Source organism: Aphis gossypii, chromosome 1 (assembly GCF_020184175.1).
Source record: "Aphis gossypii isolate Hap1 chromosome 1, ASM2018417v2, whole genome shotgun sequence".
NCBI lineage: Eukaryota > Metazoa > Arthropoda > Insecta > Hemiptera > Aphididae > Aphis > Aphis gossypii.
The window spans coordinates 23,550,431-23,564,210 of record NC_065530.1 but is presented as its reverse complement, the minus strand read 5'-3'; the positions used below and the strand labels follow the sequence as shown (position 1 = coordinate 23,564,210).

The window sequence follows — 13,780 nt, the reverse complement described above, 5'->3', positions numbered from 1 at the left end:
AACTTTGAACTATAATATTTCTAAGTACTTACACTTAATTAAAGTTGTAATTAATATTCAGCTGTTTAAGTATTAAATATTAATTATTATTTAATTATTTGTGTAAATTGGTAATTACCTACTCTTGTATTGAATCATTGTAAAATGTTACATACTCTTATGATATAAAATATTTCTTTCAAAATAAATTATGTCAACTTACTATGTTATAGTGTTGTTTCAATCTCTTCATTGCCTACATATATTATACAAACATGTACTTTAGGGATAATGATTTACTTACTAAACTATTCGTCAATATTTGATTAAAGAAAGCTGAAATAAATTTTCTAAACAAAAAAAAAATGTATTACAAAAGTTTAAACAATTTTAACTGTATTGTTGATTATCAATAACACAAATTTAAATAAAATTTAACACCACTTTTTTTTAATAATATTTATTAAACACATTTTATTATTTATTTACAACATTATAGAATATATATATTTACATTTCATCAACATAAGTAATATTTAATAAATAATAATGGAACATCTAACCTATATATATTATATTCTAAAATGCTAATTATTAACGATCTTGCAGTATACTAAACATATCAGCTTAAGTGTATATAGATTTTCATCAATTTGTAAAAGTTCACTCTATCATCAAAATCCCATTTGCTCTTTATTAGTTTTAGTTTTAAAGCAATTTTTATGATTCTCCATAATTTCGTACAATATTACAGTTATTCAAGCATATTAATATAAATGTCTTATAACAAGACAAATAACAAAAAAAAATTCTCTCGATAGAAAAAAGTTTCTCGTTTTTCATTTTCCTGGTATTATGGCAATCCGGTCGTTTTTAGAAGAAATTAAATTTTATAATATAATAATTTTCATATTTTTCTTAAAATAACGATGGATGGATTTGCTACATTTCAATATCAAACAAAAAGTTATAAGAAACTACATATTATTTTACTTTAAAGTTTTATGAGTAATATGAACAATTATTTGTTTCTGTTTCCGAATCTTCGTCTTCTTCACACTCTTGAACCATTCCCTGCGTACTCCGTTGGTGTATATTGGCCAACCTCTGTTGCTGTATTTCCAGATGTTGTTTTCGCCATTTTATTCTACGATTTTGAAACCAAACTTTAACCTAAATCAAATAAAATTTTAATCATATTATTTATTCTAAAAAATAATAAATGTATCAAAACATATAGGTACCAAAAAATTTGCATTATATCATTAAATTTTAAAGTCTATAATATTATATGACTCAATAATGCGTAGTAAGGAGTGTATTTTTGATTACCCATAAATATATCATCTTTAGACAGTTCCCGTAACTTTCTATAAAGTTTTCAATATACTAAGAACTCATAATCAGAAAAGAACATCAAATATTACCCTATCATACTACCTATAAACCGGATTTATCTTAGATCATCTAGAATTATTTATTATTTTTAAACATATACATATATTTTAATGAATATTTTTATTGTGTTTATGTATAGGTAATATAATAAATATAACACTAATGGTCAACATTTTATTATAGTTTAAACTAAGTTGAACGAATAAACCCAGAGTTTAACAACATAATATATTAATAAATATACTTTTAATAATATTAATATTTAGTCAATACCTACTTATATAGGCTGGTACTTACTTGTGCTTCCGTTAGCTGTAAAGTGTGAGCCAAGTATAGTCTTTCTGGACCCACCATATATTGTTGACGTTCGAATTCCATCTCTAACCTCTCTAATTGTTCTGGAGTGAATATTGTTCGTACTCTTTTAGATTTACCAGAACAACCATGTTTTTTACTGGAACTTTCAATTTTGTCTAAAAAAAATAAAATCAACCTTTTAGTCGAATACATATAGATATATTATAACATCGTAATTTTACAAAATTACGAATTACAACTATGCTAAAATACAACTCTATAGGTCCAAAGAAAAAGCTTAATAAGAATATAAAATTTTAATTTATTTATGACGTTAAATAATTATGTTCATGATCAGTTTCTTGAAAATAATATCAAAGTCAATTTTATAATAATAACGAACAACTGTGCTAACGTTATGTAGAACATTTTGAAGGTAAATAAGTATTTTTGAAACAATCATTTGAAGTATCACAATAACATATTATATTCATTATTCATAATCGGTAAACATATTATTTACATCAATATTAGTGTATGCATGAAGTGCCATGAACTATATAATAAATTCTGAATAATAAAATAACACTACATATTTTAACCAATGCATTTTATATTAAAAATAGCACTAGTGATTATGTTTAAACTTATAGTTATCAAATCACTTGGATAATTTTTAGTCATATACCAATCTAGGTAAAAATAATTTTGTTTTACTGTAAACATTTAATATTTTTATGGTTAATGGTTGATTTATTAGAATTTGTATTTGTTTTTTTGTTAATTCATTCTTTGGATAAAATTTGAATTATTTAAATTTTAAAAATGTTACTTAATTACGATACAAATACAATGTTTTTGAAAAAAAAACTTTCAAAATAATCGAATATCTAAATTTGGTTAACATAATATTGCATAGAGTATAGGTTTAATTAAATATGTTAATTTATTAATTTTGTATTAGAACAAATTAATTAAATATGATCAATCACTAATTACATAGTTTTAATTAATGAAAATAATGTGAGTCATGTGTAAAACATGTTAATCAGGTACATGTTACTATAATGACGTAGTTTATAGCTCTATAGTTTCAATTTTTAGACAGGGGATTAGCTTTAAGTATGTTATAGAAAAATGTAAAACGATCATTATATTATGTTAAAATAATTAATATAGCTAAAACATATACAACGTAGGTATGTTTCGAGATATTGAACAAGAAATTTTAAAATAGCAATAAATAAACTAAAAGCAAAACGAAACCGTTATGTTTAGTAATATACGCAGATTACAAACTGAAAATATATACATCTGAAAGTATAATATAATGATTGTATTTTATTATGAATTGAGCGTCCATTATACAATTGCAATATTACGGTTATCAATTGTATCCACTCATCTATATAATATTATAGATACTCATATTTCACGACACGTGGTTTTTATTTTGCGAACATTTCGTGTTCAGCTTATAACAATGATCATTATTATTATTATTACAACGAACTCTACACCCTCTCGGTGTAATTATACAACTATTATTGTAATCAAACAATCGAATTAGCATGACGGCAATCGACTGACACTCGTAACATTCAATAAATTTGCTCTTCAACGTCGAATCACTGAAGCATTAATAACATATACATGTATTATAATAATTAGAACAATAATTTGTCCTGCCAAAACCATACTGGACTCGACCACAAATAAATAAATTCACACTTGCTGAATGAAAAAAAAAAATAAAAAACCGCAACTATATAATATCCATTTGTATATATGTATAAGCATAATAACCGGTCCTCCTCCAGTGATTTATGGTTGATAGGGAACGTATTAAAAAATATGTAATACGCATATATACACATATTATGAAAAAGTTGCAAAGGGCACTGAGTGAACCCTTTGACAAAAAAAAAGGGTGAGCAAACTATCCATGGAATGATTGTTGTTAAACTGCAGGGAGCGTACGTAGGTTTATACATAATATATATAATATTATACTTTTGTCTAAATAACAACGATGCACCCTCTGAGAAACCAATACAAAACGCATCGTAATTAATATATATAATATATAAGCTTTATGGGTCGTGTTATTTTTTTTTTTAACTTGCCGCTCGTTCAACCGACTGGAAACATAATCGTCGGTCGATTTAAAGTCATCGTTATTCGCTACCCCATATGCACTGCCACTACGTAATATTATGATATCTAAAGCACCCACACCACTCGGGCAATATTAGCGACAGTAAAATAGTTCCCCAATTTCGTTTTAATAAATTCTCCGAAGTTCGTGCACTAAAAACTATCAATATTCTTTGCATTTAATATGACGTTTTCAAAGGATTTAAAAATTATAATATTATCGCGTGTGTATAATATTATACATATTAAGTAGGTATTTACGATTTATAGGTAATTCGTGGTATATCACGGAAAAATCGATTGGACACTGCTGTGTACCTATATTACGTTATTATATTACGATATTATTTCATAGGACCCGGTCGATTGTTGTACCGACGGGGGCGCTATGTGACTCGGCTCGCAGATTTTCGGCGAGGACTCGGTGGCACGACGTTGGATATTATATTATTATAATCATCATATACGAAATTATTACGACATCATTATTATAATAACCCGGGACACCGAGGCAGCTCCATTATTGTTGTTGTTGTTGTTGCCATCGCTGTTTGTGTGTATAATAATATATACTGTGCAGCAATGTGTATATATACACGCGGTACGTCAAGAGTAATTAACAACTTTGCCGCCCCGATTTCCACCGACGGCACTCGACGCTCCCGCCACACCGACCTCTCGTGTACCGCGTTTGACTTTGTCCTTTAAGTTTACGACCGCATAATAATAATATGAGATACGACCGAACACGCGGAGGAGACGACGACGTACAATGGACCGGCAACGGGACGTGGCAGGGTGATGAGGTAAAAACGAGATCTCTGTGTGTGCGGGTGTGTGCGACGCAGATTCCTGGCCGTATTCTTTGCTCTCGACACGTCGAAAAGTTGCTTACAGTATTATTATAACAACACGTGTGTGTCAAACTTTTACGCGCTTAAAATGTTCACACATACACATACATAGTAAGTATTAATAATATACATTATTTACAAATGTGTACTGTGTATAACGATGAGATTATCCATCAAAACCGTATGAAAATATACATCAAAGATATTAACGCGACCGTTAACACGCTCGGTAAATACACGCTTCATAAAATTTCATAACAATATATAATATTGCGGGTATTGTGATAATTTTCATTAAAGGATTAAATCGTCGTGTTTATCGTCAAATCGCGTAAAAATAAATCACACATTATTATAATCGGTAAATAATTTTAGGTGTATAATATATACATAAATAGGATACGATATGACCTATACTTAATAACATTATAACACCCCACTATAAGAATATATACTTCGAGTACAATATAACATTAGATACCTATTACCTATTCCATAGGTAAGTGTAATATCGAAAAAAACAAATCAAATGGTAGGAATATTCGCGTGAACACGTGTGGCATATAACCGATTGAGTAGGTATCTAGCACATAACGTGTATCATAACCATATCGTGGTACGTTACTACGTTATTACTAATAAGTGACTGTTTTTTGGATAATTAAGAGTTTGAATATTTTAATATTTTTATCAAAATATATAGTTGTTTTCTAGTCACATAATATACCTCGTCGCCACATGACTAACTCCTTCTTGGGATTGTATACAACAAAATCGTTTTAAACAACAACTTTCATAAATATCGTAAACACTAAGGATACAATATTAAATAAATCACCCTCCGACGTTTGACAAACAGGTGCCTTTGTCAACAACCAACAAGGATAGTTTTTCAACAAGGGCGTGTAATCCCTTTCCCCCTATACTCGATTCGCTTTGCTCGTCTGGCTTTTGTTGTCCCCGACTTTATCAACTATAATTGATTACAATAACAAATAAAAATTTTAAACCGCAAAAATAAATCATATTAATTAAAACATGAAAAAATATAAACGGAAAATTAAAAAGTGATTTGTATTTTAAATTAAAATTTATCTAATACTTACGAATAATAAACAGAGATATTCAATTAAAATATTTATTAAATTTTCGTTTTGCATAATAATTTAATTGCGTCATTAAAATGAACTTATTCAATACAATTCTTATAATACCTATATATTGTATATTTGTATTTAACGTAGGTATTATATTTATTAGTAATTAGTTTAATTAGTGAATAAGCGTTATGGAATAAAAACCCGTAAATGGTAAAATTAAATTTTTACAGAGTTTAATAGTTATTTTTTTTACATGATCTTTAAATTAAAATATTTTTTTAAACTTTTATCATTAATTAAAAACATTTTAAATTTACGTTTATTTCATTAAAAGTAGCTTATTTAATTAAATTTATTAAAATATTGTTTTGAAATTTTATAAATTATAGAAATATATACATACACTATAATATATCCTTTAAATATAATAATAGTAAATCTATATACTCAAATATCTATGCAGAAAATGTGTCCTTTAGTACTAGTAAGTAATAACGTAAATGTATAATGATGTACCATGAATTAAGATGATTATGGGTAGGTTGTCATCCTGTAACCGAGTAGTTAATGGTATTTGGTCGAGAGGAATTTGTGAACATTTTGTGGTGTCCTTTGGAATGGAGACGAGGTATTTTAAGTCATCATTCCAGATTTACCCATTCGAAGAGTTTAACACCATCGAATTAATATTATAACGTCATTGAGTTTTGGTGGAATGTAAACGATTAAACTTCAAATACCCAATATAATTATAGAAGTAAACATTGATATTTGAATTGAGGAATTATTACCAACGGTGATCGGAATGTCGTATGATGTACACTGGTATTTTAATAAACTGATTAATGATAATTAATTAACTTGCCTTTTTAATAAGCAAAATTTTAATGCATAAGCTATATAGGCATTTAATTAAACTAGATCACACTACATTATAGATAGTAAAGATATTTCACAAAAATTGAGAAAACAAAATCAAAGTAACGTATTCCCTTTGGCATGATGTAGGTAGCCGTAGTACCTACCTACTTACTTTATGGGATAAAGCCGTTTAATGGAGAACTGAATACCGTAAATAGAGTAAGTATGTAAGTATGTTAATAAAATGTTTTCTATCATAACTACCATAATTGATAATAGCATTATATTAAAGGTTAAAATATTTAGAAATCGGTTAGAGTTACTCTGTAATTTTTATTAAATAAAACCTCGAGTAACTAAATATATAAATTTTAAATAAATACCTGAGCAAATTTCTAGTATATCAGTATTATATACTGCATATTTTATAAATATTAAATACATAGTTCAAACAAAATTTCGATAAAAGGAAATATATGATTTCTTAACTTATAAAATAATTGTATTACCTATTGGCTATTATGGTAAATATATATGTGGCAAACTAAAGTACAAAATCTATAATGGTTATAGTACCTATTGGCTGGCTTTTTTTGCAGTATTGGCTTATAAAATCAACAACCATATTCAAATTTATAAATATTACTTTTTCAAAACCATATTAATTTATGTTGTAAATATTTATACTCACTGGTACGTTAGCAATCCCTCCCTTTACTCTGATCTCAAAATCCCAACCATATATTCTTTAGCCTCCCACTATTATACACCATTTCACAAAAATATATTCAACCATTCATATCCCCTAATTCTAATTTCTCCTCCCTTAAACTTCTTAAAAATCCACCATTATGCGCAAATGGCCCGTGGACCTCTACGACATTAAAAAAAACTACTAATAAACAAAAAACAACCTAGAATTGTAAAGTAACCCCTCTCCCTTTTATCATGTCGTGCAGTTTTATATATTCTGTGTAATTTTTTATTAGAATTTTTTATATATTCTTGTTTGTTCTAATAAAAAAAAAATATATATAGGTATTTGTAATACATTAAAAATTATATGATTTTATTTAATCTATAGTATAAACATATTCCATAACCAACTTAATATAATTCAACAACAATGGTAGAAATAGGAGAAAGAATACATGGGATACTATCCCTCCATTTTTCAATTTTAATTATCCCCCATATTACACTTATTTTATCTAATATAATATATCTTCATGTAAAAAATTATACTTAAACATTATGCGCATTAATATAATTTTTAACAAATTATCTTATAACTTTTATTTTGACTAAAAAAATAATACACTTAATTTTGACAACATTTTAACCATTTATTGTATTTCTTAAAAATATTTTCGAAAGAAATTTTATTTTATTTTAATGTTCTAGAACAACCACATAAAGAAAGACTACTGCCATATTACTTCTCCTAATTTCCCCATGCTATCCACTTCTGGTAGGTTATTTGTTTTTATCATTTTAATTTAATAATATAATATAAGAAATTAAATAATTATGAAATTAAAAATTGATTAGTGTTATCATAGTTATGTATTTTTTTAATTAAATTATCTCTAAACATTATAAAAAATTAATTAAATTAATGTTTTGTGTTTCAAATATTTCAGAATTTTTTTTTTTTTTTGTAACAACTAAGAATAAACTGTTATCCGTTTATATTTAAATTCCTTAACTTAATTATAAAATATATATACATTGTAAATTTAGTATTATAATGAATATAAAATAATTTTTTTTAAATCTACGTCATATAAAAAATTTACTCATAAAATACATACTCAAACCATACTCGTTTTGAGCCATTTCTACTGTAATTCAGAAAACAATGTTTACGTATTGTTTTGTTATAATATAATATCATAATATTAATATATATGATAATTCCTTAATTAAATAAATCTTACACATATAATATATTAGCTAATGATAAAATAATTTGATAAGCCTTTTTAAAAAAAGAAAACTTCTTGACTGTGTTATGTATAATTTCCAATAAATGCATGTACTTAAGTACTACTGTTTTAATATACAAATGTTGAAAATTTAAAAACTATATCCCTAAATGTAGGTTAGGGAAATTTTAAAGTAAAAAGATAGTTGTATAAATAGTTAAATATAAATCGTTTTCAGTTTTGTACACCACACTTTTATAATATCGTTTTGTGTTATTAATTTAATCTAAATTGATAGGCTTATCTTTTCCCTTTTTTTTACTATAGTTTGAGGGGTAAATAATAGGTACAAAAAAGACTGAATGACGGGTGAGTTTTAAGTAGATCAACTCAATACGATAAAAATATAGAACATGCCTATAACGAAGTATACTAACCATGTTTAAAAGCATTATAAAGTAGGTGCCTATTATTATCATAAACTATAGATGCATGATTTAAAATTAGTTATGTACGAGTTATATTATCTGTTTCAAATATAATGGAAAACTGAAAATAATTTATAACCTATATGTTATAAGTATAAATGTTCTAAGTAATGATATTATCATATACTAATCATGTCTTCTATAGTTTCATTACATTTTGTGCAGTGAAATAGAGAATACAAAATTATATTATAATCAGCTCAATAACAAAGAAGGCATCTATTTCTTTGTTTATTCGTGTTTATTTGTATTTATTGTGAATGTAAATAATAATAATACATGATATTATTTATTTCTAACAATCTGAAAAAACCCAACTTAACCTTGAGTAAAACAACTTTGAAAATAACCATACATTTTATATTTTAACCTTTTTTTATCAACTATATCATGTAATATTTAAGCGATCAAGAAAGATTGAATAGTCAAAATTACAGTGGTTAATACTCAGTTTTAATAAAAGTCGATTTCACAAGTTTTTAATCATATCATTTTATACAATCATATAATATACATAAGGCATACATTTAGGATAATTTATATACATTTTTAATCTAAATATATGTAAGTAGATTAATAATTCGGTATAAAGTTTTGGTATAAAAATGTATATTAATATTGAAACAAAGGAATATCTTTGTAAATGTTTCAAATAATAGTATGTAAGTATAGTAAGTATCTACCTATACATATATTACAACAGTTAGAAATAGTCTTAAGAGAGTTTAACGGTCTCTTATGTTAAAATTACGAATAGTTTCGTATTATGAAGAATCTATTCGATAGAATTTGTATATCATGAAACATTTTACACAACGTTGTGTTGTCATTAAAATTTATTATAACTGACTACTGTACATAGTGTATTGATACTATTAAACGATATTTTTATGTAAATTATTCAGGTATTATAGTTGTTTATAATGTATTAAACAATATCAGCTGATTATAGTTGGAATATTATGATAATAACAAATATCTACATAAATATAATGTATGAGTTAATATTATGCAATCCGTCGAATGAGATTTTCAAAATTATTAAAACAAAAATATCAGCTAGAAGTTTAATTGTTTCTATGTTACCTATTTGCATTAAGTAAAATATAATCAACCTTAAAATAATTATAAGTATGTAATTAAAACTAATTTTGTAAAATTCATATAAAATATTAATGATAATTGATGGAATTGGCTAGTAGATAAATAAAAAATTACTCGCTTGACGTAGTCTTGAATCAGTTAATAGTTAACTTAATTGTATTAAATATAATATTGAATATATCAATAAACTATGTTTAACGATATAGCCGTAGTTTGCATATATTATAATAATTATACAATATTGTATGATAATAATAATAATAATAATTATAATTATTTTTTTATTTTTTATTATTATATTAGTAATAATTAACGAGTTTACTAGAAAAACAATTTTTATTTAATAAATTGCGTTATTGGTCACTGTTTATAAATAAACATGGAATAAAATATGTGATGTATTATATTGTACTATGTAGTACCTTACAGTTTTCTGATTAATTGTCATTGTCAATTAAATATCTCAGCGTATATTTATAATTAAAAAAATGTTCATATATCTGCTGTTTTCATTTTTATACTTACAGATAACCAATCATTGTAAGCATCATAATTATCATTTTTTTAGTATATTATAGTATAAAGTCACATAAACAAAATAGCTTTGTTAAAATCTAAATCTTTAAATAATTAATATTAACTATAATATAAAGCAAACTTTATTTCTGTAACACAACGCAAATAATTATCAGTTTTGCAACCCTACATTAATAGTGTTTTTAGTGTACATTAATAGTGTTTTCGATCAATCAAAGCAATAAGTGTTGAATCGATCTTTATCAAAAAATACTAAATTGTGACTGTTTCAGTGGCGTTATTTAATTACGTTGTGGCGAAAAATGTCAGTATCGTATTATCACGTGTATTTGATTTTTTTTTTTTAATTAATAATACTTCATATTTATTATCTAATATTGTTGATACCATAGAGCAGTGGTTCTTACTAGGATTATAGAAAGGGCCAAATTTTTATTTTTGAAAACTATTTGCGGACTGCATACATTTTTAATGATAATAATTAAAAGTATAAAAATTTACAACTGTTTACAAAATTTAACGAAGAATAATAAAATAAGAATGGATATTTTGTTAAGAAAAGGTATTGTAGGAAATAGAAAATTAAAACTAACAACTTACTCACAGAATTAAATACTATAACGACAACATGTGATAAAATACAAACGGTCAATGTTCATAAAAGACTACGCGGTGGAAATGAATAAATTCATAAGTGTAGGTACTTATTTATCTTTCCAACTAGTAATTAAATACAAGTTAAAAATAGGGTAAATATAGGAAAATAAGGGTATTCGTTTACTACCCATGCGGTTCTATGCGTATGAACTTGGCATATACTGCGTATTCTGATAATTATATAATATTATAAGGTCTAAAGGATCAAAACTTATAGGACTTAAAGTATACAAAATACCCAGAAAAACTCTAAAATATGGACTAATTTTATAATTAACTTACTAACAGTGTTGTGTTGTTGGTGTATTACTGTATTTAAAATTGTTTAAATAAATCAAAAATTAAAAAGAAAGATCTGATGTGTAGAGAACTATAGTTCCAGGTTAGCGATGTTAATTATTGAACTGATAAAATATAATCGCTACCAAAAAGTATTAACTGTAAGTTCATTATTCGTGAAGTTGTATACTAAAATAATTAAGCCATAGAATAACATTGTCTATAAAAAAAATAAACCGAATGCATTGAAATATGTACTTTTTTTTGAATTTGACAACATTTGACGAAACATGAATAATAACGTTTTGTATATTTTTAAGCTAATCATATAATGTATTTTTGGCTCGGACTGCTAGTATAAATCAAGAGCACATTATATAGAAAACACGCAAATCCTACAACTCTCTCGAGCCCTACCTACTAATAACACATAATATACAATATTATTATACGGATACTGCAGTATACAAACATTATACAGTCATATTATTGTATAGATAATGATAAACGTAATATCAATAAAACCTATAGTCGACCTAACACAGTCGTACCCACACTATAATATAAAAATGTGATGATTATTATTATTATTTAGTATTACCTTCGCGGAGTTTTTTGCCGTGAACCGCAGCCGAACCGGTGGAAAAGTCGAGCGCGGTGACCGGGCCCGCGTTCAAAGGGTCGATCGCGGTCGCGGCGGCGGCGGCGGCGGACTGGCCCACGGCGCCCGCTTGAAGTCCAAGTATTGCGTCGATGGTGAACGGCTTGGACGGCCTGGGCGACGAAGAGCTCAGCCCGTCCGACTCGGCGCTGTCCCGGCTGGCCGTCCTCACGCCACCCGCGTAACTTTGGAAAACTCCTGCGGCCGTGGCGGCGACGGCTGCCGCGGCGGACGATCCGTTGCCGCCGGTCGCGCGATGCAACTGCATCTGTCTGTTGGCGTGATGGTGCTGTTGGTGCTGGTGTTGTTGGTGATGATGGTACCGGTGTTGCTGTTGGTGCAGTTCGAGCAACTGCGACAGAGCAGTGTTGTACTCCTGGAACAGCGGATTCTGCAACATCATCATAGTACCCCAGTCGGTGTGGTAGGCCTATATGCGCGTAATATTATAATATTTAAATAGGACGAACAAAGTCCGATCGCACCGTCGACAGTGTAATATAATATGACGGACCGACGTGAAAAACCGTTTTCCGAGCGATGAAACGGATTATAATAATAATATATCAATCGACAAGATGATACACTGTACTATATAATATGATGACGACGACCTTAAATCTTCATCGTTAAACATACACGAGCACACACAACGAGCGTAGCGGACCGCGAGTATCGGGGCGATGTCCTGACAATGAATATTTGCGATATCGAGTCAGAATATTACAATATTATGTCTGCGAGTACATACATGGACGTGTGTGCATTTGGATCCGTCGTCAACCGGACGTGTTGCGCGCGATCGACTGGCCGACACGACGACGTTGTCCTGCGGAAGACGGCTCTGTCGCGGGTCCTGTCGTAGTTTGCCGAACGGGCGTGTACGCGGCGGACTGCCCGCGGGCCACGCCTCCAAATCCGCCGCCAGACCTGCGCCATTGGGCGAGTGACGGCGGCGGCGGCACGTCGCCTCTCGTCCTTCGCCCCCTGCGTTTCCACTCCGGGGTGGTTAGTGCGGCTGGAGCGGTGAGCGCGGGGACGACTGGCGGCCGAACCCTTCTATCGCCTCCTTCGGCACCCGATTACCCACTACCCACTAACCCATCCACAAAATGCACATGCGCTTTCCGCATATTACGATATATATTATTATATTATTATTTATATAGGTACTACACGGCCACGACCATGTATTATATATATACACACCGATAGCGAAGTCTTCGTCATCTCTGACGACGTTCTTTGGCACGTGTATATTAACTATCTATCTATATGTACATAATAACAATATAAACTTAAACGACGAACCGCGAAGCGTACCTAACCTGCTACTTTAATATTATATTGTATTATATTATGTATAGGGAATGATACATTATTTTATGTACCTTGTACCTAAGTAGCTGTTTTTTGAAAAGGCTTCAAGTATAAAGCTGGTGAATTTAGTACAATAGTATAAAAAATATGCAAGAAAAAT

The 13,780-nt window shown here is 28.4% G+C and overlaps 1 protein-coding gene across 1 annotated transcript; it reads right to left on the bottom strand.

The window, feature by feature from the left end:
- Window positions 1-423: 423 nt before the first annotated feature.
- LOC114124099 (homeobox protein BarH-like 1) lies at window positions 424-13,156 on the bottom strand. Its single transcript, XM_050197586.1, has 3 exons — window positions 12,241-13,156; window positions 1,675-1,850; window positions 424-1,152 (listed from the first exon to the last, which is right to left on the bottom strand). Exons 1-3 carry the CDS (start codon window positions 12,704-12,706, stop codon window positions 982-984), a joined length of 813 nt encoding a protein of 270 aa, XP_050053543.1. The 5' UTR covers window positions 12,707-13,156; the 3' UTR covers window positions 424-981.
- Window positions 13,157-13,780: the final 624 nt, after the last annotated feature.

What these genes read in the sequence shown, in the direction of transcription:
- LOC114124099 (XM_050197586.1), bottom strand. Translation starts at nt 12,706, where the DNA reads ATGATGATGTTGCAGAATCCGCTGTTCCAGGAGTACAACACTGCTCTG. An exon ending in CGGCAAAAAACTCCGCGAAG is followed by an intron (nt 1,851 to 12,240) that starts GTAATACTAAAT and finishes TATTTTTTTTAG; the next exon opens with ACAAAATTGAAAGTTCCAGT. An exon ending in TACAGCTAACGGAAGCACAA is followed by an intron (nt 1,153 to 1,674) that starts GTAAGTACCAGC and finishes TATTTGATTTAG; the next exon opens with GTTAAAGTTTGGTTTCAAAA.